The sequence below is a fragment of the Mesoplodon mirus genome (genome assembly GCF_964341445.2).
Source record: "Mesoplodon mirus genome assembly, chromosome: 15".
Lineage (NCBI taxonomy): Eukaryota > Metazoa > Chordata > Mammalia > Artiodactyla > Ziphiidae > Mesoplodon > Mesoplodon mirus.
In genome coordinates, this window is record NC_138991.1 from 17864372 (window position 1) to 17891699 (window position 27328).

General features: G+C 44.6%; 1 protein-coding gene across 1 annotated transcript in view; it reads left to right on the forward strand.

Annotated features, from left to right (window-relative positions):
• Positions 1 to 27328, forward strand: part of PTPRT (protein tyrosine phosphatase receptor type T) — a gene marked incomplete at both ends in the record, with an annotated part of 1080119 nt that overhangs the window by 906951 nt on the left and 145840 nt on the right. Inside the window, 2 exon segments of the mRNA XM_082644817.1 lie at positions 3114 to 3249; positions 15439 to 15468. Coding sequence (XP_082500943.1) covers positions 3114 to 3249; positions 15439 to 15468 — 166 coding nt within the window.

Here is a 27328-nt window from a genome sequence, read left to right on the forward strand (position 1 = left end):
CAACTATTATCTCCCATCTGGATGACTATAATAGTTTCAAGATGCATCTCTCCAATCCACTTTGGCTTCTCAAAGAAACTGGAACAGTTGGAAATACAAATCTGACCATATCATACCTCTATGAACAGCACTTATATGACTCCCTGTGTTTCTTGGGGTAAAAAACAAAATCTCGCACTGTGGCCTATAATGTCCTGCGTGGACTGTCCCCTGCTGCCCTCGCCAGCTGCTCTCACCATGCTCTCCCTGCCTTCTCGCCCTCATTACACCACAGTTCTTTCATATCTTGAATGCACCAGGCTCCTTGCCTCCATCAGACGGCCTTAGCCAGTGCTGTTTCCCCTGCCACCACTGTGTGCTTTTCTCGTGGTGCTCTATTTGCCTAGTTATAACCTGTCCTCCCTTGGAGCCCACCCCATGGGCCAGTTCCTCCCAGAAGTGATTCATTTCCCAATTATGTGTCATGTGCCTCTCTATTGACAGAGTTGAAAGCTTCCTCTTATTGATTCTTTATTAATTCTGTTCCCCCAACCCCACTCACCACTCATTGTCGGCTCTTTGAGGGCAGGGACTGTGCCTGTTTTGTTCACCATTGTATTACTAAATGCCCAGCATACAGTGGGTACTTGTGATTATTCGTAGAAGGAATGAAGTGTGAATCTCATTAGAACAAGCTAATAACAGTGTTCCCAGGGTAATAGGATCCTCTCCATGGCTTTGCCTTTGTGCACCCAGTCTCTAGAATAGGATCTCCTAGCAGGCATTAAGTAAAGTTTAGCCATTATTACATCAGTGAGTGAATGCTCCAGAGCCAACACTTCCTCCAAAGCCAAATAAAAACACTCTGACACTGTTGAGGAAATTATGGTCTGAGGTGCTCAGCCTCCTTTATGCTTAGTCATGTCCTGTGTCTGGGGGACTAGATATATCTCAGAAATCTTGTCTCCAAACGTGAAAATGGGGGCTACTCGGGACTTGCCTGCACTCTGGAATGTGAGACCCGCCTTCCTATGAGGTTGGCCAACTCCACCAGGAATTCTGTGGCTGTAAATAGGCAGAGCCTGCTCAGACCATCCTGCGATTTGATGAGCTGGGTTTGTCTCTAGCTGGTGAGGGGACCTAAATAAAATCCCTTATTTGTAAGTCCTTCCAGGAGAAGGATCTCTGACCCTGTTGATAGCATAGTTGGGCACACAGAACATGGATGCTTAGTAGCAAATTAATGAATGCTTGAATAAATAGATGAAGCAAACGACTGTGGTCCACTAGCCTTTCTGTCGTTCAACCATCATCTGTAAACCAACGATGGGGAGGAGGGAGGCCTGTGCTAGACACTGGCTTTAGAGAGATGACCAGGACACACTCTCTCCTCTTGAAGACTTGCCGTTCCCACTACGGAGACTTGACTAAGTGAACCCAGTTTTTCTAAGTTACAAGAGAGTCTGGGGAAAGTGCTGTGGTAAAGGAAACACTTGATGCTCTTAATCGGGAAGAGGGGATATGCCGGAGGACTGGTCTGAAACATCCATGAGTTTGGAGAATCAAAATCATACCTTGTGGGCATTAGCATCCCTTCAACTCAGCTGGGTTCTGTGAACACATGGCTGAAAAAAGGAGAAACTCAATCTGGTTTCATGAGAACAAATGTGTGTGGGCAGAGATGTCATCCCTTCAGCTAAACATTAAACCACCACAGACATTAAGGGAACACCAATTATGAGCCAGATCCTGTGCTAACATGAGGAAACAAAGATAAAGGACGCTTCCTCTTGCCCCCGAGGAGCTTGCAGACCACTGGCGGAGACAGATGGGGAAACAAATCACTAATAACATCAGCACATTGAGATCTGTACCAGGTGGTACAGAGTGTTATCAGAATTTGGAGAAGAGAGAGAGGAATGCTCCTGGGGCAACCAGGGAAGGTGGTGTCACTGGTAATGGATGAGCTGATTCTGATGTGGTAGAAAAGTAGAGAAGGGTCAGGGAAAGGATGCTTTGGATTTAATCTGCCTCACATAAACATGGGATCATTGGGAAGAATTCATGGAGGTGCTGGTTCAGGACCACACTCTAGAAGGTTCACACAGGTTCCTGGGATGAGAAGTTGCCTCTGTCCCTGGTGCACTGCATGAAGAGGCCGGGCTTAGGCATTCTTTGGCTCCTTACTTTTGCTATGGCATCAGCCAAGTGGTTGTCTGGAAGGAGAAGGATTGAGGGACTAGAGGACATGAAAGTTGAAGTCAAGGCTTCTGACTTTTGAGACCTAGACTTACAGAAAACCTGTGTAATCTTGGCCCTGAGCTTTATCAGCCATGTGACTTTTAGCAAGTTCCCTTTGTTTTCTTATCTATAAAATGGGAAAATCAATATATACTTTAGGGAATATTTGCAAGGATTGGCCAAGCCGGATCCACAAAATGGCCCAGCACAGGGCAGAGGATATAGTAAGTGCCCAGTTCTCAGTCTTCCTTGATGTGGAATCGAGTCAGTGTGTTAGTAGCTGGCAGAGCACGTAGCATCAGCATTAAATCCAAAAATGGAGTTAGCAGATATAAGCATTTTCTGAACCCAAGGCAATTCCCTTTAATCCCCACCATTTGTTTCCTATAAGGAACAAAATTAAAAAGTTATGTTTTTATCTTTAAAAATCCAGTGCTTTTAATTGTGTTACCCTTACACAAAGCTGTTGTTTTCGCCATTTACCTGAAAGAATTAAGTAGGATTTGGAATAATTCCATGAACCTAAGATTCAAACCATAGTTCCATTGTTTGATCGTAGGGACAAACCAGTATGAGGGATAGAATTCTCTGCTTGATCTCATGGGAGAATAAGGGTTACCCTTATCCAGCATAGTGGTTGTGTAACCTTGGGCAACTCAGTTTCTCTGCATCTCAATGTCTTCCTCTACAGAAAAGGCTATCATCATAATAATTCGACATCTCAAGGAATTAATCCTCAGAAGGGTTACATGGGTCAATGTGTCTAATGCCCTCAGCACAGTGCCTGGCATATAGTTAGTACTCAATGAATGGAACCTGTTGTTACTATGATTGCGTCTAGTCACATACGTGAGGCTTTTCAATGATCTTTCTTCTCCCCCTTTCCCTCCCAGGTGCCTCCACTCAGAATTCCAACACCGTGGAGCCGGAGAAGCAGGTGGACAATACTGTGAAGATGGCCGGCGTGATCGCTGGCCTTCTCATGTTCATCATCATTCTCCTGGGTGTGATGCTCACCATCAAAAGGCGGTGAGTTTTGGGTGCTGCCCTGCAGACCCTGCCAACCCCAGGGGGCCCCAACACTGCCATACGGCCAGGTCCTTTCTCTGCTGATCGCTTCTGAGCAGGGACCTTCTGATATAACTGTTGAGGTCTTGAAATTTGGAGCCAGTGGTGGCTCATTGTGTTGGTGTCTGAAGGGCATGTGTATCTGCTTGGTGAGCAGCCCCAGGACGGCCAGTTTCTTGTGGGGCAGGAAGAAAGTACCATCTGTTGTGATTGGTCACGTCATCAGGATTACAGGGGAGCCCCGGGAACGCGGGTGAGCCCACAAATACAGATGCAGGAAAGCAAGGCTTCGTTCCTTTCACCTTCATTCATCCTTGACTTTTCTTTGGTCAAGCAGCAGCATCCCAAGGGATAGATGCATCCTGGGCATCAAAGGGATAGAGCCACCTCTGATGGTGTGACAGCCCTGAGGGAAGGCTCCTTCCTACTCCACATCCCATAGAACCTTCCCAGCTGGATTGTTGCTGCTTGTCACCTCTCAGCAGGATGTCCTACTGGCACCTCTGGTCAGAGAGCACAGTTATCTCCTGTTGCGTGCATTGCTCGTGAAAGCCAGGGTACAGGTTCTTTCCTGATCCCCCAAATTTATTACATAGACATCTTCTGTTTATCAGACATGCAGGAGGCTTGAAGACAACACAGAGGAGTTGCAGAGAGGGAGAGGAAATAGTCATCAGGGAAAGTTGAAGAATATCAGCTCTCACTGTCCCTGGGGTACACGACTATTCCTCCAAACAGGGGGTCCTCCTACCTACTGTACCTTAGCCACCATGTCCCTGTGCCTACTGCCCATCTCAATTTCAATGCCAGGATTCCAGCCTTGGTCTCCACCCTCCCACTCCCCAGGCTGCCAAAGCAAACAAAACACTTATCTACATTATAATGATATGTGCTGCAACCTGCCCTGCCCCCAATTTAAAGAGACCTTTTAGTCCATTCTTCAACAAACTACTGACTCCTCAGCCTGAAGCTCTGGGTTTGGTTACTCACAGAGTTCAGGACAAGCCCAATAATGAGGACCGGGACTTGCTTTCATCCCTGAGACAAAAACAGCTTGTGAAACTTGTCCCCGCCAGAACAAAGGGACAGAATGCCCCAAAGACAAATTCCAGCTTCTACTCTAAGGAGTCCCAGGAATATAAATGCATGAAGTCAACAAATGAAGACAGTGTCCTTATTTCCAGCCATCAGTTTCGCTCTACAAGTAGTCCGCCTTCTTTTAGCCGTTCTGGCACCAGAATGTCTCTGTGTGTCTCATGGTTCTGTTCAGAATCAGCCAGGACCCCATTCAACCAGGACATCTTATTGGTAGGACCTGTTCTTTCTTGACATCTTTGTCCTATAGGATCATTCCTTCCCTCAGGCTCCGAGCAGAATGACTGAAGAGTTTGGGTTCTCGTCCAGCTACTGATTTTCTGGTTGGAGCGGCTAGGGAGGAGGGAAGGTCCATGATAATACTGGGGGTCAAGAGCCCTCAGAGTCCTCATCATCATCCATAAAGCGAGGCCACGTTTTATGTCTGTGGCTGCTGTTGGATGAGGCCGAACATGAGGTCTGATTTCTCTGGGGGTGAGTGAGCACATCTCACATGTAAGATCATTGACACGTTCTCCGAGTCGCAGACGCTTTAGAGACAAAGGTGAGTTTGGGCCAGTCTCCCTGAAAAAAGTAACCCGTTTAATAGAATTGCATTCCTCTTTGATAGACCCTGAATGTTCTCGTTCTTCGCCACTGATTTGTAAGTCAGATACGCTCTTCCAATTTTGCTCTTCTAAAGCCTGACTTAACCCACGTCACCACTGTCTGCGAGCTTGTGAAGAAATTCCACTTCCCTCTCAACAGCTATTTCTGAAATGTGTGACTGTCTGGGAGGGAGGAAAGGGCTTTCTGTTTTCGGGCTGGCAGCGAGGCTAAAGTGAGCCCTTTGTGTGGTTTTACCCTCTTCTGAGTATCTTCATCATCTCTCACCTCTATCAAAACCATCCATCAGACCCAACCAACAGACATCACGTGATCACCATTTCTTTCCAAGAGGTAGAACTCAGATGTAGTGGCAGTGCGCAGGGGGTAGGGGGCGCTGATCAGTGTTTGCATATACAGTATCTCTGGGAGAAAATAAGACATTTTTCTGGCCTAGTTGATGGTAATATTTTACAAATAGGTATAGGGGAAGGAAAGGGGGAGGGGCAGAGAGGAGGGGAGGGGAGGGGAGAGGAGAGAGGAGGAGGGGAGGGGTCAGAGGGAGAAAAAGGGAAATTAAACATCAGCCTGCACTCTTTCCACTAACCCCCAGTGACTTCTGATGTCTAGAGGTGCCCCCACCAAAGGACAGTGAAGAGCTTAATGGGCTCCTTTCCCTCTTCTGATCCCAACCCCATATATAAATATGGGGAAAACTTCAGTGGTCCATTGAGTCTGTCACAAACTTACTTACTGCTCACCAGAGTGAGGTCCACGGCCACCTAAAAGGAATAGATATGAAAGGAAGAGAAACCCCCAAATAACAGGCGAATCATCACAACTCAGGATCCTATTGTCAACATCTCTTCAGTGTCCCTTTGTGACCTCGAGTTAGTTCCTGCATCTAGCAGCTCTCAGAAGTCGAATGCCTGCCACACCCCCTGCACTGGCTTGCGCTGGGTCTTCTCCCTGACCTCCACAGACATGGCCATGACGGCTCCCTGTTTCCTCTGCTCCCAATGGATTCAGCTGTCTCAAAGTCTTCCCCAGAGCTGCAGGCGCATGTTTCCAGTATGCCCCTAGTTTCTCCATACAGGCCTTGAAGCGTCCCTGTCACTCTCCAAAGAGAGTCTTTCTCTTACTATTAGGTGTTTTGTGTGTGTGTGTGTGTGTGTGTGTGTGTGTGTGTGTGTGTGTGTGTGTGTTGTACTGAACTAGAAAGCTGGCCCAGAAAGGGCTAGAGACACAGAGGACCAAGGGAAGGGCTTAGTGAAAGAAGCTAAATCAATTTACATTCAGAAAGGAATGTAAGAGAAAGAGAGAGAGAGAGAGAAAAATATATCAGCATAGCCTAAGGAAAGTTTTGTTGTTGTTTGGCTGTTTTATAATGGATGGAGGGGACCTTGAAAAATGCAAGGTTGCAGAAGGGGATATGAGATGCTGATGAGCAATTCAAACAGAATTCCCTTACACTTTGAAAAGGATGCAAATTAAACTTTAGACTTCTTTTAATAGTACCTTTGGCTGTTTGGACTGGGCTTCTTTGAATGCAGGACCATACAGAATCAAGGCTACATGAAGGTATGCAGGATTGCATGAGCATAATAAGAAGGGCATCTGGAGCCCCTTCCGACAGAGTTAACAGCCAGTGTGGTTATAGCCAAGCTCATTGCAAAATAGTCATTCTTATGCTGTCACTGGATAATGGCTCCGTCTTTTTCTCCTGGCTCTACTGATCACATCTAGACCTCAGAACATTCTAAAATGGGTTCCTGCATGCCATTATGTAATGGAACATACCTCCTTCTCATGAACACCCTGTTGAATCCTGAAATAGAGAAAAGCTCTCATCACTGCAGTCCCGTTCATCTTCTTCCCTGACCTCCTCCCTTTAGAATTATCGAACATCCTCTCCCAAAGGAATGGGCAGCCAAGGCATTGTAAGGCCACCTCTCTGGTCCCTTGGCTTAATACCGTAGGGCCCTGGGTGCCTTCAATGCAAATTAAGGTGGAAAGCTCAAGCCTTAGTGCCTTCACTAGTGTATCTTGATGTTTCAAGGTGTTTCTTGGCCACTCACATATGGGAAGTTTGACATTTTAATGTTTGTTTGTGGGATATGGACATATGTGCATGTGCCTACAAGCTTCCTGTCATCCAGTTTATTCCCTGGGACACGCTTCCTGAAATCTGAGCATGGTCCTCCAAGGATTAAGGCATAGCAATGCACTTTTGAATGGGGAAACACTGGAGCCAGCTTAAGCAGAATACTTTGGTAACAGTATATCTCTACCCCAAGACTTGTCTGTATCCTGCATTAACCTCACCATCCCTTCTTACTTTTCAAATGTCAACTAGGCAACTTTTAGGGAGACAGTTTCAAAGTCCTTCGCAGCACATAGTTCCATCCACCCCCATCTCCTCTTCTCCTCTCCCTGCCCAGCTCTTCCTGGTACAGCCTGAACTGCCAGCCAACCACGCTTTGCCTGTCCAAACAGTAACTCTTCCAAGAGTATATTTGGAGTGTCTTGAGTCTGAGATATGAGAGTCTACTTTGAGAGAAATGTGCATCTCTTGGTGTACCTTGCTTCTCTGTGGTTTGTGTCTGCCCTCCAGTAGCTCCCAGTCTAATGGGTATAGACATCTTGTTAGCTGTGTCCTGGGAAGCAGAAAAACTGGATCCAAATCTCTACAGCCCCATTTATCTGCTGCTAACCTTGGAGAAGCAACTTAACAAAGCTCAACCTTTGCTTTCTCAGCTGTGAGATGCAGCCAATCTCATGTAGCTGTTCTGAGGATCAAATGAACTAATGGCTGGGTCAGGCTTTACTTCCTGTACCTGCTTACGTACAGGTCATGCATATATTGCATAATATCAACAGGGACATTCCTCTCACACCTGACCGTCAAGTGTACCAAGCCAGCTCCAAATCCATCACTAATACGTGAAAAGGCAGTGCCGCAACCAGTACACACACTCTGACCTAATTTGTTCATTTTCCATTTGAACTGCTGGCATACTCTGATTTTAATCCTACAAATAATCATAGAGGGTAGGACTGTGGATACTCCTGTTTTTTGAGAAGCGGAAACTGAGGTTCAAAAAAGGTTTTTATGAGTTAGCCAAGGTCTTGGGCAGAGTTGAAATGCAAACCCAGGGTCTGTGACTCCAGACCCCTGGCTGTTAACTTCTGTTCTATCAGTCCACGGAGACCAGTAGAAAATAAGTGAATCCTGGAATAGGACACAAGTGACCCAGGTTCAGGTATCATTTTCTACTGTTCTCTGCCTTGGTACGTGCTATTTCCCTGAATCAAATGTCCAGACATTTCTCTTCACCTGCAAGTCTCCTACTACTCTCTAACTCTCAGCCTCAAGTTCTTCCAGGTAGGATTCCTCCAAGTATCACCTCTTCCTTGAGGTCTTCCCACAAGCCCTCCATCCCAGGAAGATTCAATGATCCTCCCCCGCATGCAGCCATTGTACCACATGCATAGACCTTCAGCTGTGTATTTATCACACAACATGGTGGTTATAGTTTTGCTGGACTGAAAACAAATGGCCTGGGAGGGCAGGTCCTCTGCTTTGGCCCTTTCTTTCCAGAGCTCTACTGCCCTGTATCATCTGCTCCTGGACATCTACCCTCATAGTTTTTATGGTCAAAGACAAAATCATGGGCCTCCCTGGTGGCGCAGTGGTTGAGAGTCCGCCTGCCGATGCAGGGGATACGGGTTCGTGCCCCGGTCTGGGAGGATCCCATATGCTGCGGAGCGGCTGGGCCGGTGAGCCATGGCCGCTGGGCCTGCGCATCCGGAGCCTGTGCTCCGCAACGGGGGAGGCCACAACAGTGAGAGGCCCGCATACCGCAAAAAAAAAAAAGACAAAATCATCACCTACCCACCAACGTATTTCCGGTCACGTGTCCCCATCTTAGTGAGAGGTACTACCTCTCATTCCATCAGCCAAACTAGTGGGACTCCATCACCCCAGTACTTTTGAACTTGAATCTTTACATTCTCTTGGTCGCATCCTCTCCCCTCCCCGTCTCCACTGCCTCTTCCCTGGTGCAAGCCTCTATAGCTTTGTTCTATGCGTCTCTTCGCCAGCCTCCCTGACTCTGGCCCCACCTCTCCAACCCATCTTCCACACTGTAGACAAAGTGATGTTTGAAAAATGAAACTTGTACTCCCAAACCTGCATTCTAAAATCCTTCAATGGCTTTTCCTTCCCTATAACAGCAGTTCATAGGATGGAAATAAGGCAAGAAGCACATACTTAAGTCATCTGGAGAGCCTTGTCAAGCTACGCCATCCCCCTGCTCACAATGATTCTGGCAGATTTCCTGAAGTCTCACCCCACACTATACCTTTGCTTGTAAAGTTTCCTCCTCTTTCATTGTCTGTGTTCCTCTTTTCCATGTTACCAGATACTACCCATGTTTAAGGTCTAATTTAAAAGACACCTTCTCCAATAATCCCTTCTGACCTTCAGTGTAGACACAATCTCTTCACCGTCTGGATCCCCTCCATGAGGATCCATGTTATGTTCTGTCTTATGTTTGTTATTTGTATTCACATCTATCTTCTCCACTGGACCATCAACTGTCTGTTCTGATTCATCCTCATCACAAATGTGCCTTGCAGATACTTGGGATTCCCTCAAAATGTGTTGAATCCCAGTAAAATTAGAACAGATGGGGCCCAGGATTGCACTGCATCTCTTGGGCAAGAAAGCTTCGCTCAGAACGCAGACCCAAATATCAATGGTAAGCATCAAGGGTAAACCCAGCCGTGAGGGGTGCGGAGGAGGGTCAGGCTGGAAGGGCAGTATGTGGAAGACGTGCCATGGTCTGAGACTCAGAGAACACACTATCTCTCCAGGAAAAAACAACTGAGGCGGTAGGAAAAGCTAACTACTGGGTGAGCTGAAGAGGCAGGGCAACTCATAGACTGTACTGTGCTGCAGGTCACAGCACTGACACATGTAGAACTTAAAGAAACTGCCGCAAGTCACGGAGCTAGTAAGTGGAAGAGCTGGGTCTGAAACCTGGCCAATCTGATAAGAGTCTACACTCTTAACACCGTCTAACCTGGATGAAATGTAAAACAGGATTTGCTGATATGCTGAATTGTGGGATATAATTTTGAATGGTTCGTTGAGGTGGGAAAGCAGCCCCCAAATACATGTATTGATATTATCGTGTTTTGTCCACCCCATTCTAAACTGCTTCTTACTCTACACCCTGAAAAGTGAATCCTTCTTCTGTTTGCACTCACTAGGGGAACCACTCAAGCTAGAACCTTGGCAGTCCTCTTCAAAATGCTCACATTGAATCACCTCTTGCTTTTGTGTTCTAGCCACCTTTCACATCACCTCTTCTCCTTCCTCGTAGCCATTGCAGGATCGGCCCCTAATATCTCTTGCTTTGACCCTTACGGCAGCTTTCATGACCCCAGTCCCTCTCCCCTCCCGCTTTTTGCTCACACTCCTGCCAGAATCATCCACCTAGAAAAATATTTGACCACTTGGCTCTTTGCGTTGTCCCTGCGACCTAAGTTCTCCCTGTGAGAGTAAGCTCCTCAGACTCTTTGCGAACTAGACCCTGCCAGCATCTTGACATTCCCACCTTGATAACCCCCCACCCATTCCGTAAACACATATCCATCAGCCTGGAAATCCCCTCCCTCCTACTCCATCTGGGTGTTCCTGGACTTTACAACTTCAGCATCATAGACTCTAAACCAAATGACCTCTCCCCCATCCCCACCCCTTACCATCAAATATGGCCCCACAGCTGCCTGAGCTGCCACCGCATACCATTTATCACTCCAGAAGATAATAACATGGTAGTTATTAATGCAGGCTCTTAAAGTTAGACTTCTTGGATTCTAATCCTTGCCATGCTGCTTACTAAACTCTATAAACTTGGGCAAGTTACTTCACTTCTCTGAGCTTCACTTTCCTCACCTGGAAAACATAGGTAATAATGCTTCTAGTGAGGATTAAATACAACAGTCCACGTAATGTGCTGAGAACAGCACCTGACACATAAGTGACCTCCCACTATCTAAATGGTAGCATTGTTATCATCTATTTTATAAGTTTTTTGTTTGGCTCTCCCATGAGACATATTGGCTGGATCAAAATGGCATTTCTCTTTCAATCTCTGGTAGTTGGCAGAGACAATCATATAATAGGTCCTTAAAAAGTTTTGGCTGTGATGGAAAGATGGATGAGTGGATGACGGGTTGAGTGTTGGATGAATGAGTAGATGAGCACATGGATGATTTGATGAGTGTGTGGGGTTATGGGCTAGATGGATATATAGATGTATAGATTGTTAAGTGGATGGAGGGATGGAGGGAGGGAGGGAGGGATGGATGGATAGATGGATGGATGTATGGATGGATGGAGGGATGGAGGGAGGGATGGATGGATGGAGGGATGGATGGATGGAGGGATGGAGGGAGGGATGGATGGATGGATGGATGGAGGGATGGATAGATGGATGGATGGATGGATGGATGGATGGAGGGAGGGAGGGATGGATGGAGGGAGGGATGGATGGATGGATGGATGGATGGAAGAGTGCATGGGTGGGTTTATGAACTAGATGGACAGGGAGATGGTCAAATGGATGGTTAAATAGACAACTTAGTCTTGTTTAAGTAGTATGAAACAAAGACAAGCTATACCTCAAGTCATTCTTGTCAGCCAGCTGAAAAGATCCCACAGTATGTGATTTATTAAGTTTGGGTTTTTTTTCTTTTTTTTTTTTCTAAGCACAACTGTCTTCCTGCTCAGGATCTTTGGTCTCAGGCAATCTGTTACTTGCAATATCACTGTATCCTTGTAAATTTAGACCTTCAGTAAATCTTCAAGCCTGAGAGAAAGGACACATGTATACTCTGTTTTGATCACAGAGTAAAGAACTGCAATCCTTTCCCTGGAAGACTTTGCAGTTTAATTTGGAAAACATATTCAATTAATAGAAGCTTGTCAGGTGCCATCATTCTGGAGTTGCCTTGAAGCTGAGTCAGGGATAGCACTGGCTTTTGGTGACATCCAGGATAACTCAGCTACTTGGCAGAGGTGAGTTGAAGGTTAAGGAAGCATGTTGGAATGAGGAGGTGGCCCAGGCAGAGGTGAATCCTGAAGATTGAGAGCAGAAAACCAGAGGGCCCAGAATGTCGAGACTCCAAGAGTGTAGCCTGGGGCTGCTGACTGTGAGAAAATCCTGGCTCAGGATGGAGGCCTTGCAATTGGTCCCAAAATACACAAAATATTAGACCTAGTGAGGGGTGACCTCTTAGAGCCTCAGATTCCTCAACTAAAAATGAGAAGACTAGTACCTGCTCCACAGGGCCAGGGGGAGGATTAAAAGAGATAAGGCTTGTGGCATCTCAGTGCCTGACCCACTGTGTTGCCCAACATATATCTATATTCTTTCTTCCTCGAAGCCAGCACAGGCTAGTGGTCTAGCACATGAGCTTTAGAGCCATGTTGCTACCAAATCCAGTCACTAACTGTGTGATCTTAGGCAAGTTACTTAACCTTCTTTGCCTCAGTTTCCTCATCTGTGAAGTGGGGATGGTAATAATACCTATCTCTCAGGATGGTTGTGAGGAATACACAAGTTAATGTATGGGAAGAGCCTACAACAGTGTGTGGCACATAGTAAGTGCTACATAAGTATTTGTTCTTATTTTGTTACTAATTTTTTTAAATTTTATTACTATTTTTAATATTCCTAAGTAGGTGAACACTTTGTTCCTGGTCACCAGAGTGAGAAGCAGCAAACCTTTTATCTGTGGGTAAGGGGGGAACATAAACTCCCCTTTGTTGAGGCCTACTATATTTCAGGTGTTTAATATATTCTAATATTAAATTAGATTAATGTACTTTACTTAAAATACTTTGTGTATTACATACCATATATAATTGGAAGTAATTTAGATTAATATCATGTTAATGCCCACCATGACTGTTGGGAATAGATCATTATTGCCCCCAACGTTGAGATGGAGAAACTGAGGCTCAGAGATACAGCGACTTGCTCGAGGCCATGCAGTCAGCAAGTGGTGGTTCTGGGATGCTAAGACTTATCATATTTCCACTCCTCAAAGCTGTTTAAGCTGGCAGTTATCCATGCCATTCACCTTGGTACACGGATCAGGAAACAGAGATCCAGGCAGTGGCATCGACTTGCCCAAGACGTCACAGAGAGCAGGTGAAAGAGCTGAGATCAGAACACTGGCCTCTCCATTCTCAGTCCAGTGTTCTTGACAATATGGAAAACAGAGATGTCTGTGAGTCTTCATCAAATGGATGCTGAGCTTTCTGCCCCTGAGGAATCACATTCCCAGGCTCTGGACCACAGAGCCAGAAATGAAGAAGAGGAATGGTCACCTTACAGTGCCAACCTGTTATGGTTGGTGGAGGGGCTTGGGTGACTTATATGGGCTGTTCCAGATCCCACCCATCAGTTTGAAGTTCTTCACCCCTTTCATCATCTGGGGCCACTGTTCATTTGGCCAAAGATACTGAGCAGTTTTATGAGTAACCAGATCTTGCTGCACTATGGTTCATTGTCCCCAGCTCAGCCTCCCAAGGAGGTGTGGGACTTCCCTTCTGCCATGGTGTCTTAGCTCTCAGGTGTCACTTTCCTTTTGGATCTATGGAATTTGTCTCTCCTGATAAATGAAAGAAAGCCTAGAGATGGCCCTGCCTTGGGGACTTTGGCCAGTTCCTACTTAAGAGGGGGAAATTTGGGGCTCTGAGGACATGTTCCCACCCTGTGGATATAAAGACCGCATCTTCCTGTGCCAACCAAACTGGATAACAGTTGCAATTAACCAAATAACTCAAGAAGGAAGCAAAGTATTCTTGCCTACTCAGATGGATATTTGGGGACCTGAATTATTCAGCAATTTTTCTCAATCCACAAATGTATCAGTTATTGTCCGTGGAGCTAAGTCTGTAAAATAAAAATGTTCCTATTTATTTTTCTACAAAATACAAAAAGTTATAACAAAGGGAATATCACGGACTTATTTGTTTTTCTTTTATTGTTCAGAAGCCAAGAGCTAGAAGAGATATATTGCAGGCAGTGATTTTTCAACCATTCTTTTGGAGAATGGAATTCTTAGTCATGTGAAATCTTAAATGAAATGCCAATTTACGAAACAGATTAAAATGGAGAAGCTCCGAATGTGGTGGATGGCAGGGAAGCAGCAGCCCTACCTCAGTACCCCCCTCCCCATTACAATGATGCTGCTCTGCAGAATCCTGGGAACACGGTTTGAAAATGAGTGATTTAGTTCAACTCACCTAAGGATCATATAAGAAAATGCAGGCACAGAGAGTTTATTCAAGTTGTAGTCTGTTCAAACTGAAGTTTGGAATTCCTTTCTTTTAGTGCAATGGTTTTTCATGATGAAGTTTGAATGTTGTCCTGGTTTTCTCCTGATAATGTAACAAACTACTTCCCAAAATTTAGTGACTTAAAAATAAGCCATGAAAGTTAGTGATTTGTTTTTCTCACGAATCCGTACTTTGGTCAGGGTTTGAAGGGAATGACTTACTTCTGGTCTGTGATATCAAGGGTCTCAGTTGGCGTAATCCAGTTGGCTGGGGCGGGAACAGCCCAAGGTTGGCTGGATGTCTCTTTCTGTTCATACAGGCTTAGGGCCTCTCTGTGTGGTTTCTTCATATGGTCCCTTCAGACCACAGCAAGCTCAGGATACTTAAACTTCTTACATGGAGGCTCAGGGTTCCAAGTGAGAGTTCCAGAAACCCAGAAAGAGCTGCAAGGCTTCTATCTGTCCTGTCCTAGAAAGTCCCAGAATGTAACTCCACCCACATTCTGTTGGTCACCCAGGGCCAACCCTGATTCTGTGTGGGCGAGCACTAACATGGGCATGAGTGCTGGGAAGTATGGATCATTGGGGAGCCATCTTGGATGCTGGCTACACAATTTCCTTTCTTTTGGTGTGACGTTACTAAATAGATTCTGATGTGATTTGACCTAAAACAGAGAAGATAAAAGGCATTATGGTTTTCCTTAGATCTTAGGAACACTGTCACGTGGAAGAGTGGTAAACTAGTTCTAGAATGCCACAGCAATCTGACCCAAGACCAAAAAGTTTTAATGATAAGGAAGCTAGTTTTACTTAACCATAAGAAAGAATTTTCAAACGACTAAAACAACCAAATGCGATGTGGCTTCCTCTGCATGAGTAGTGAGTGTCTCCATCACAGGAGAGGTCTTTTCTTCTACCGCTGAAAGTATCTGATTCTCGGGGATGATGAGAAGTTGAGAAACTTGCATCTCCTTGAGCTTAGGGATGCTGAAATACTATGTGCATTTCTAAGAACCAAGATTTCCTATAAATCTAATTCTTGTTTGTTTGTCTTTTCTTTTCCCCCCTTTTTTGGACATTTCCATCATCTGACTGCCCATCAATATATAGAAGAAATGCTTATTCCTACTCCTATTACTTGTAAGTATCGATCCGGGGTGACTTTGCTTTGTGCCCTGTAAGGCAACCTGTAGCATGCATTTCCTGCACCAACCGTCTGTTGGTTTCTCATACTCACTTCTGTCTAAGCCATCTGTAGCCTCAGAGTTTTTATTTTGCCTAGATGTTTTCCATTTGAAAATGCACTGTCCATGTTGAAAATGTTCATGTCTGTTATGTTTCTGCCATCAAGGATCTTTTCCCCTGTTTTTGGAGATGTGAAGGGCTGTTTCTCCTTTGTCAGTGTAATTCTCTAGTTAGAAATCCTCAAATTCCAGCAAGAGGAAAACCTAATCCTCCTGCAGGATTTGCACACATAAAACAAAATCACTGATCTCGGCAACTTCAAAGCCCATTTGTGCCTACTTGGGGAACGTGTAGCCCTAGGGGCTCAAAGATTAGAAGGAAATTCATTGGCCGTTTCCACTATTTCAGGAAGTCTACAGGGGATCGTGGCTTTATCTAGAATCAGCTTCACAGGTGACAGAAACATACATGGTCTTTGGGACTGGAATTATCTCCGTCTGATGTTTATCATTAGTTATGTCATGCTATCATTGCATTTTGTTGGTAGTTATAGATGGCTGATTGCCTAACAATTCTTTCTAAATAAAGATGATGATTTTTCTTATTACAAAACCAGACGTTTTCACAACATGAGGGTAATGGAGAAAAACTCCATAAATAGATCCTTGGTAATGAAGAGTTAGAAAACCACTGAATTAGTTTCACATTTCTAATAAGCATTTTCCATATTTGAAAACTGAGGTCCAGAGAAGTGTGTGAAATCACGCTCCAGTTAGCAAAAGAGTGGGATTAAAGCTCAGAATGCCTCACTCCTTGTAAAGTCCATTATCCATCATTCCATGTCTTCCTCCACCCCTGGCAAACCCAGCTTTGTGAGAGAGACCATATCTGTTAGTGGTCATCTGCTGAAGCCTTCACAGATGAGGATGGAGCCAGCAAAAGCCTCCCCATCCCTCTGCTCAGTGTTTGGGTCCCTGGTCAATAGGTCCACGCAGTGAGCAGATGAGATTCTGGTATCACCACCCTCATGTTATATAGGAACCAATGAACCCCGGCCACCGACACTGAAAATGCCAGAAAACTTGCTTCATTTGTTCATTCATTCATTTGACAAATAGGCATTGAACATGCACATTATGTTCCAGACACTGTGGATGGAGAGATGGCCAGGACTTTGAGGCTCACCCTTACAGTACACAAGCCTATCAGAGAGACTAGCCTAACATCAAGTATTGATACTTGAAATCTCGGCGGAGATGTACCAACGTGTACCATGGAATAGGGGCACTTAGTCGGGTGACCAGTTTTTTAGTGGAACAGGGGATAGTTATCAGTGCTTTTAGAGATGGATTTATCCAGTACTGAAGAAATAAGAATTCTGAGCAGGGAAAAGAGCACGTGCAAAAGGCAGAGACGTGTGAGACAGTATGGGCTGTTGTTGCTGTGGTGCGAAGAGTCATGCAGCTCTGGGTTCAAGTCACATCTCTGTCACTCACCAGTTATGTGGCCTTGAGCAAGATTTCTGAACTTTTTCAACCTCATGCCTCTCAACCCTAAAATAGAGGTAAAAGTGCCTAACTCGTAGGGAGTGAGGGATTTTGTAAGGTGCCTTGCAAAAAATTGGCACTCATGAAATGTTAGTTTCTTTCTTTCCCCTTTCAGAAACCGTAAGGAGTCAGGGCAGTAGTGGTGGCCCCTGGGGGCTCTTCTGGTCTTCTAGAGGTCCTCATGGCATCAGTGTTCCACAGTAGGTGTGGGCATGCAATGCCTTCTGGGCAACTCACTCCCTCAGTCTGTTCGCCAGTGTACATAGCACTGCCTGGTTGCCCACTTTGTACCATTCTCTGTGCTGGACCCTGTGGTGAAAGCAAAGATGAACAATGTGGAGATATAGATATGGAAGTCCTTATAGTTCAAGTTGCAGTGATAAACAAGGGTCTTCCAATGGGTGCAGACTTGGAGTTCTAAGTGACAGATCCTAGACTGTGACACTCATGCCAGCTCAGGAGCTGGCCATGGTTAAAGATTCAGAGGGGGAGAAGAACTGGCGAAGCAGACAGCAAGGTAGGAGGAGCACCATAAGAACAAAGCAAAGCCCATTGCAGAAGGAGGACTTGACAATAGCAGATGCTGCGGAGAGATGGAAGTGGAAGGCTTGCGCATGGCCCTTGACCATCAGAAGTCACTTGTGCAGGTCATGGGGTAGCCTTGAGGGAGGAAGCCAGCCTGCCTAGGGCCCATGAGGTAGATAACTTCTTAACCACTAGGCCCTGAAACAGGAGAACATGAGACTGGCCACTTGAAGGGCCAGAAAGTCCTGGGCACGTGTATACGTAGAGGAGCCTGTGCAGAAGGGAGAGCTACAGATGCTGGAGGTAGGGTGCCTCGAGAAGGGAAGGTCTGGAGGCAAAGTGTTTGGGGACAGGGAGCTAAGGAGGGGATGTGTGACAGGTCTTGTGAAACCATAGGAGGGAGGGATGCACGTAGATAGAGAAGGGGGAACAGAAAGGAAATGAGGACCCCCACGGTCTGCAGATTCAAAACTCCACTCCGCCACATCTTAGGTAGAGACCCTGAGTGGGTACTTTAAACCCTTTCTACTCAAAAGTGTGGTCCATAGACCAGCACTGGCATCACACAGGAGCTTGTTACAACTGCAGCACCTGGTGGCCCAGCTCAGACCTCCTGAACCTGCATTGTGACAAGATTCCCAGTTCATTCATGGGCACATGAAAGTCTGAGAAGCACAGACTTACCCAGTCTCAGTTGTTTCATCTGTAAAATAGGAAGAATAATACTATCCTCGCAGGGATTAAGGCGTCACCTTATCCCTCTAAAAGCCTCAAAATCTTCCATGAAGGAGAAAGCCTCCAACACACTTTGGCTGAACAGTCTTTTCCATGAAATCCATATTTATTCATTCAACAAGTATTTGTGGGGTTCCCACTTATGTGCCAGGCACTGGTCAAGGTTCTGGGATATAAGAGTTAGCTCAACAAACAAAAATCCCTGCCCACATGAAGATTTTTAGTGGGGGAGATAGAAAATAAACAATATACATAAGAAAAGTACTATAGGTATTATGTAGTCGCCAAGAGAGATAAGGAGAAAAAATAGATAAACTGGGGAAAGAGGATGTAAAGTGTAGGTGGAGGAGGAACAGAGGAATTTTTTTTTCAAAACCAAGAGGCCCTCAGTGGCTCTCCCCCATTGAAAGGTCCCATACACGAGACCAAGGGTCCACAAACATTTTCTGTAAGGAGCCAGTACTACATATTTTTGGCTTTATGGGTTCTCTGTTGCATCTACTCAACTCTGATGTTGTAACATGAAAATAGCCATAGACAATACGTACATGTTTGAGCATGGGTGTGTTCCAATGAAACTTTATTTAAAACAGAGACAGTGGGCCAGATTTGTCCTGAGGGCCATAGTCTTCCTATCCCTGCCCTAGACTTTTGAGATAGGGAGAGGATGGGGTTTAAGATTCATCCTGCTTTATGAGCTCCTACAATGTGCTGCACCATGTGTTAGCCACCGCAGACACAAAGGTGAATGCAGGGCAGCTGAACCAGCCTAGAAGGAGGCAGAAGTTGAAAACAATTACTAGCTGGTAGCTATGATGTACAGGGTTTATGTAATGCTCACAGCAAGCCCTGCGAGATACATGCTGTCGTGTTGAGTCTATTTAGACGTTGAGACTGAGATTTGAGGACGTGTGTACATCCCACAGCCAGGAGGTGGCAGGGCTAGGGTTTGAATCCTGGACCACATACCCCCAAGCCCCGCCCATCCTTCTCACTAGACCTTCAGGGCTCCTGCCTGGACCATGTGCTTGGAGAGCCCTTAGCCAGGCTGTGGGAGAGCCAGGATTTGAGTGCAAGCGGGTCTGCCTCTACAGCCTCAGTTCTGTGCAGGGACATCTGTGCCTTGCTTGGGACAAGAAGTGGTAGCTATTCCTGGCTGGCAAGGAGGCCCTTGAGGCAGTCCTGTCTTTGCTGTCCTGGGGACTTGCCATGTGGTCAGAGCTGAGAGCACAGGGCAGCCAGGTCGGTGGTAGCCAAGGGGATAGAGTAAGGGGTGACCAAAGGAACGCTAATGACATGGATAAGTAGAGCTATAGGTCGAGGGCACTTTGGGACCCAGGGACAGAGGAGTCTAGAATGGGGTCCTTCACGGTCCAGTACACATTTTACAAATTAAAATAATGTGGGTTTTGGTGTCAGACTTAGATCACAATCCTAGGTCTGCCTCTTCTTCCAGACTGTTCAGACCTTGAGCAGTCATGGAACCACTCTGAGCCTCAGTTTCTTCATCTGCAAATGGTGATAACAACTCTCTAACTTCCCAGCATTTTCATGAGGGGTAATGAGCGAGTGTATCTGTAGACTGGCTGACACAAAGTAGGTATTTTATAAATAGCAGCTATTATTCCTCACCTCCTGAGCTGACAAAAATGCTTCTCTAAAATTCCTTTTTACCTTTCTGTAGTAAAGCAGCACCCAACAACTTCAGTGTCTGCTTTTTGAAAGGATATTAAGAGTTGGTGTATGTTCATGGGTTAATTTACCTCATGGCAGGTGATGGGCACAGTAATTGTTTTGAACAGAGACATTTTAGTGTAGTAGTTCTTGAAAAGGCACTAAGATGTTTACCAACCATTCTGGCAGAGAGAGAGTACTCAACTATTTCATTTCACCTGTGTGAGTGTCGCAGAGGCGGGTTCCTCCTGGGCTGGTCCCTGTGTGCAAACACTACAGAACACTTGGGCTATTCACGTCCATCCTGTTTCTCTTCATTCCAGCATATTTAAATCCTATTCCTCTTCTTCAAGGTCTGTGTCAAAAACATTAGCTCCCACTGAAAGACTTCTCTGATTCTTTCCACCTGCAGGAATGTCCCTTTCTCCAATTCTCACTGCAGTCACTTTGTTATCATGGGCAGGATGTTTCTTTTTCATTGCAGTGTTCCCCATGGTGCCCTAGCACGCACAGTGAACCCCCAGTAAATGTATGTGGAATGAGTGAAAGAACAAGTTGAAATTAAAAGACATAACAGCTAAAGTCAACAGATGATCTGTTCTTAAAAAAAAAAAAAAGTAACAATTTTTAGATAACTCCAGAGCCTGTACCTTCCTTGCTTCCATGGCTTTAAGGCAACCTTTGCTCCTGTTCAGCATCTGTGACCTGAACAAGCCACTTCACTTTTTCTAAGTCTCAGTGTCCTAATTTGTAAAGTGGAGATTAAAAATGCATTCCTCACAGAGACCTTGCAAGGATTCAATGAGGCAAAGTTTGGAAAATGCCTAGCACTTAGTAGGTTTTCAACCAAAGTAAGAAACTGCCTTCTTTTCTGAAATGCATACACCTTTTATTCACATCAGAGGCTGTTGGAAATCAAATATCATTGCCTCAATACATTTAAAGATGAATTTGAAGTGATGATATCAGGAGAGACTCGAAAAGCATTTTATGTAATTTGTCAGTCACTTCAAATAAAAATGAAGAAAAATAGGAATAGAAGGAAGCCATTTAAAGATGATAAGTATCAATTACCAAAAGCTGACAGCAAATATGTTGACAGGTGAAAATAGAACGCATTACCATAAAGACAAGTTAAAGACGGCTGCCCTACCGCTGCTCTTCAGCCAAGGGGAAGACCTTGTGAGAATTCTGATTCCTGGGCCCCACCCCCAGATCGGCTCAGTTCCTTTGAAAGTGTGGCCTGGGAATCTGCATTTTACACACAACTCAGTTTAATATTTTGGATGCTGACTTTGAGAACAACTCCTCTCCTGATCCTCACATCAGCCTGATATAACTGTCCCTTTCTCAGTGTCCCACCTTTGTACCTGCAGTGCCCTTTTCCTGGAATGCCTACCCACCTTCCATGCCTGGAAAATTCTAGTATCTTTATTTGTTTTTAATTTTATTGAAGTATAGTTGATTTACAATGTTGTGTTGATTTCTTCTGTATAGCAAATGTCTCAGTTGTACATATATATATATATTCTTTTCCATTATAGTTTGGCACAGGATACTGAATATAGTTTCCTGTGCTATACAGTAGGACCTTGTTGTTTATCCATCCTATATTCATAGTTTTCCTCTGTGAATCCCAAACTCCCGGTCTATCACTCCCCAGCCCCTCTCCCCCTTGGCAGCCACAAGGCTGTTCTCTGGGTCTGTGAGTCTGTTCTTGTTTTGTAGATATGTTGACTTGTATTGTATTTTAGATTCCACATATAAGCGATATCATGTGATATTTGTCTTTCTCTGTCTGACTTACTTCACTTAGTATGATAATCTCTAGGTCTATTCATGTTGCTGCAAATGGCATTATTTCATTCTTTTTGATGGCTGAGTAATATTCTATTGTATATATGTACCATATCTTCTTTATTCATTCATCTGTCAATGGACATTTAGGTTGTTTCCATGTCTTGGCTATTGTGAATAGTGCTGCTGTGGACATAGAGGTGCATGTATCTTTTTGAATTATAGTTTGTCTAGGTATGTGCCCAGGAGTGGGATTGCTGGATCATATGGTAATTCTATTTTTAGTTTTTTGAGGAACCTCCATACTCTTTTCCATAATGGCCGCACTCGTATCTTTATTTTTTTTAATTTTTTAATTTTTTTAACATCTTTATTGGAGTATAATTGCTTTACAATGGTGTGTTAGTTTCTGCTGTATAACAAAGTGAATCAGCTATACGTATACATATATCCCCATATCCACTCCCTCTTGCATCTCTCTCCCACCCTCCCTATCCCACCTCTCTAGGTGGACACAAAGCACTGAGCTGATCTCCCTGTGCTATGAAGCTGCTTCCCACTAGCTACCTATTTTACATTTGGTAGTGTATATATGTCCATGCCACTCTCTCACTTCGTCCCAGCTTACCCTTCCCCCTCCCCATGTCCTCAAGTCCATTCTTTACATCTGTGTCTTTATTCCTGTCCTGCCCCTAGGTTCTTCAGAACCATTTTTTTTTTTTTTTGGCTGCATTGGGTCTTTGTTGCCGTGCATGGACTTTCTCTAGTTGCAGCAAGTGGGGCTACTCTTTGTTGCCATGTGCGGGTTCTCATTGCGGTGGCTTCTCTTGTTGCGGAGCATGGGCTCTAGGCATGTGGGCTTCAGTAGTTATGGCGTGTGGGCTCAGTAGTTGCGGCACGTGGGTTCTAGAGCGCAGGCTTAGTAGTTGTGGCGCACGGGCTTAGTTGCTCCGCAGCATGTGGGATCTTCCCGGACCATGGATGGAACCTGTGTCCCCTGCATTGGCAGGCAGATTCTCAACCACTGTGTCACCAGGGAAGTCCTGAAAGGTGTGTGATTCTAAATGCTTCTATTCTGTAAATACATCTGAGCTTTATAAAGAAGTTAAAAGAGTGGGGGAATCCTCTGCTGACAGAGAGGCATGACCTAGTGAAATAGGGTTGGAAAGAGAAGTTTCTATGGACAGTGTTGTGATGTGCTACTCAGCTCCCCCTTCAAGAATGGACTTACCCGCCCCCACCCCAGTTGCTAGAACTGCTGCTGGCAGACAACTCTTGGATAACAGCCTCCTTTGGGACTTCTTGATCTTCAGAGCTGCCTCACCCAAGGTCATCCAATAGCTGGTCAATAGCTGACTTTTACAGGGGTGTAAAAATCAGTCCAGTGTCTGAGCTTCCCATGGGGCTGGCTTAAACCATCACTGCAGCTACGTCTCCATTCAGCTTCCCCTTCTGCCCACTTTTCCTCCTTTCCTTCCCTTTCTCTCCCTTTCCCATCCCCTCTCTTCCCCACTCTCCCCTCCCCTCCTCTTCCCTTCTCTCCCCTAACCTCCCCTCCCTTCCCTTTCCTGCCCTTCCTCACAGATGTTGTCTCCAGAAGCTCCTCCTCACATATCCCCTACATGTCAATCTCTGTCTCAGAGTCGAATTTCCAGGAACCCAACCTGAGACACCCCCATTCAATTTGGTCACTGGAGACAAGTTAATCTAAGTATGCATATGCCCCCCGCCCGCCCTTGAACATGCATACTTCATTGCCTACGGACACTTTGTATACACACTAATTGGGTCACCACTTTGTTAACCACTGATGATAAGTAAACTCTAAAAAGTCCTTCCTTAGGCAATCATTCATTCATAGGCCTTTGCTTCTCACCTGTGCCTTTGCCGGGCAGGAGGGCGGTGAGCATCTAAATACATAGCTCCTGCCTGGGGAGCTCACGGTGTATCCCAGAAGAGCATAGTAAGAACCTGTTGCTGAACCAGCCAGAGGAGAGAACTAAGGTCAGAAGTGCCCAGCCACAGTGCCCCCTTAAAAATGTGTCACCAGGGCAGGAACGGATTTAGTTCTGAAAGCACTTACCTTCAGCAAACGTCCCCAAACTGAGAATGACTCTTGCAGCTAGGGCTGTAGCAAAGATGGGATGCTGAGATGCACAAAGTGGAAAATGCCTTTCTAAGTGTTTTGGCAGAGTGCTTTTAATGGAAGGAAGTGCTTTAGTTATAGCTTTGCAATGTTGATGATGATGATAATGATTATATCTTGTTTGTATATACAGCTTTATCTCTTCCAAAGTGCTTTCCCACTTATTACCTAGTTGTCTGGTTGGGCTTGGAGGTACTTAGCAAGATAGCAGACAGGTTTCTGTGCCATGTAGGAAAGAGCCCTGGGCACTCTGGCTCCACAGTTTCAGTTAAGTTACTTAACTCCATCTCAACCTCAGTTTCTCATCTGTAAAATGGGGGTAATAACGCCTGCATTTCAGAACAGCCGTGATGTTTAAATGACATATTCTTTCATCCACGAGCACCTATTGAGCAATTCCTTTGTGCTGAGCACTGAGCTAGGTGTTAAGCACTTAAAAAGAAATACCTTTCTCTCAAGGAGCTTAAAAGGTGACTTGGACATGTTAACAAACAGTTATAATGTTGTAAATACATGAAGGAGGAGCAGTGAAGACATGACAAAGAAAAGGAAGTCACTGATTCAGCTTGGAGGAAAGATACCATGGGCTGAAGGGCCAAAAAGGATGCCTGGTATAGGGCAGAGGCAAGATGTTTTACTGAAGAAATAACACATTCACCCACTTTTCTCCTTGGCCTCATTATCTTGAAATACACAGGCACGTGCACACACACACACACACACACATACATTTTATAACTAGGTAGGTGACATGCTAGGAAAAACTTGGAAAGTAAAAACAAAAAGAGGAAGAAAGGACTGGAGTAGGAAGGGGAAGGTTTGAATCCCAGTTCCACTGCTTAGCAGCTGTGAGTCCTAAGCACTCCAAGTCTCAGTTTCCCATCTGTAAAATGGGAATGATAGTGCTCAATTCATGGAATTATCCTAAGAAATTAAAAAATACAATGTACATGCCATTTTGTTTTCATTTCACTTGCATTTCATTAGATTGTCATCTATCAAATGGTAGAGCTAAGCTAGAACGTAGCAGTGGTTGGGTGTGTCGGGGATGGGGGAAGATAGAGTTTTTAAACTTCCAAACATAAGTTAATGAAAGAAGAATTTGCCAAATAGAATGAAGTAGGGCAATTGTAGATGGTGGTTCTTAAACTTACAAAAATTCTCCTCTGAGCAATTGGATAGGACACCCCTCCTCCTGGTTTCCATCCCGGCTGATTTCAGTGAGGGATCAGAGTCAGCTAATGATTCTGGCAAAAAACCCACAAGGGTAGACAATGTCATTTTAACACAAGAAGATTTTATAGGCCAGTGAGAAGAGAAAAGGCTGGAGTTGAAACTAGAAGGGCTGTCACGATATTTCTAAATATAGGGGCTGGGGGACAGGCTTGTCCTTTATGATGTGGCTGGCAAAACCTGCCTTAAAAGAGGCATGGTTCTCCAAATGGAGAAGAGGCTACTCTGGACAGTCTCTTCAGGAATGTTGCCTCCTTCCTGGGAACAGAGCTCAGAGGAACTGGAGTATGTTTAAGGAGAGCCGTCAAAGAGGGAGGGGAGCACAGGCCAGAACCTATAAAGAAAGATTAGAGAACTGACTTCACTGGTCTCAAGTGGTACCTAGACATTTTAAAGTTCCCCAGATTATTCTAATATGAAACTATTGTCGAGAACCACTCGTATGGGAGAGTCTGAGAATCCAGGGTCCTTCCTGGAAGATACGCATTTGGAAGATTAGCATGAGGGCTTGGTCTAGCCACCTAACCCAGAACCTCAGATGAGAGTTTGACCCCACAGGATCATCAAATAGACACACCTCTGGTTAAAGTGTTGGCACCTGAGTGTGGAGGGCAGAGTCTGTAGAAGATGACACGCTATTTGATGGCACCGCTTCCTCCCTGTAGATATTGAGGTAGACAGTCCTTATGCTGTTCATAAGTATGTAGAGGCCATTTAATAAATGGCGAAAATGCCCCAGGCACACTTAAAAATAGCATTTAATTTCTCATAACAATTACTCCTCATACTGGTGTATGGTGGAGTAAAGACCCCTCAGCCACAATCAATCTCCTGAGAAATATTTGTTCATTAGCCTTCTCTTCATTAATGAAACTTCAAGAAGCTCAATACTTCTTATGAAATCTTTTTATCAGAATTAAAGAACATTGGATGAGCTTCTTTCTGGGGCAATTTTTTTGTTTGTTTAAATTTTTATTGAAATATAGTTGGTTTACAATGTTCTGTTAGTTTCAGGCGTACAGAAAAGTGATTCAGTTATACATATATATAAATATATATATTCTTTTTTTACATTCTCTTCCATTGTAGCTTATTACAAGATATTGAGTAGAGTTCTGTGTGCTATACAGTAGGTCCTAGTTGGTTACCTATTTCATATATAGTAGTGTATATATTTTAATCCCAAACTTCTAATTTATCCCGTCCCCTCCCCTTTGGTAACTACAAGTTTGTTTTCTATGTCTGTGAGTCTATTTCTGTTTTGTAAATAAGTTCATTTCTGGAGCAGTTTCTCCTTGCAGTGCCTTTGAACCACTGTGCAGAACATTCTAAGTGAGAATTATTAGGCATATTACAGCCACCCATGTTTGTTAAGGGGAAAAATTGAAAGGTTAGTGTGGCCAGTACCCTGTTTTTACTGGGAGGGTTTAATTTTTTTTTTAATTTTTATTGGAGTATAATTGCTTTACAATATTGTGTTAGCTTATACTGTACAGCAAAGTGAATCAGCTATATGTATACATAGATCCCCTCTTTTTTGGATTTCCTTCGCATTTAGGTCACCACAGAGCACTGAGTAGATGGGAAGATTTAATTTTTGTAAAGAATGAAAATATGGTTTTATTAAGGTTATAAGCCAAGGTGAAGCCTCAGGATTAAAGAAGGCTTGTTTTGTCTTAGAAAACAGCTTAATGACAGTGCACTTTTCTAGAAATGGAGAAAAGCTAAGACTGCCTATACTTTATTTTACTTTTCTCTTGCTTCCCTGTCATTTATTATTTGGACATCTACTGATGAGAGAGAGAACTCCTGGTGGAAACTCTAACCTCAGATATGGTTGATGTGGGATTTCGTACATTCTTTTGTCTTATCTTTGCTTTACACAGCAAAACTACCATGAAAATGTGGGATCTAAGGTCTTTCCAGGAGATCCATGGCTGATTCAAAGTGTATACATCCACTAGATTGCTGTGCAGGTGTCTTCCGGCCATCTAGGCTGGGGGCAGTTTGCTCCATAAATCATACTTCTGTAATCTCATCTCCCACTCCTTAAGGGTTTTAAACAGCACTTTGCATTAGCTCTGAATGGTGAGGAAAATAATACTTAAAACCTAGGAGCAGCACTGCAGTGAAAGAGCATGGACTGCACTTGGATTGG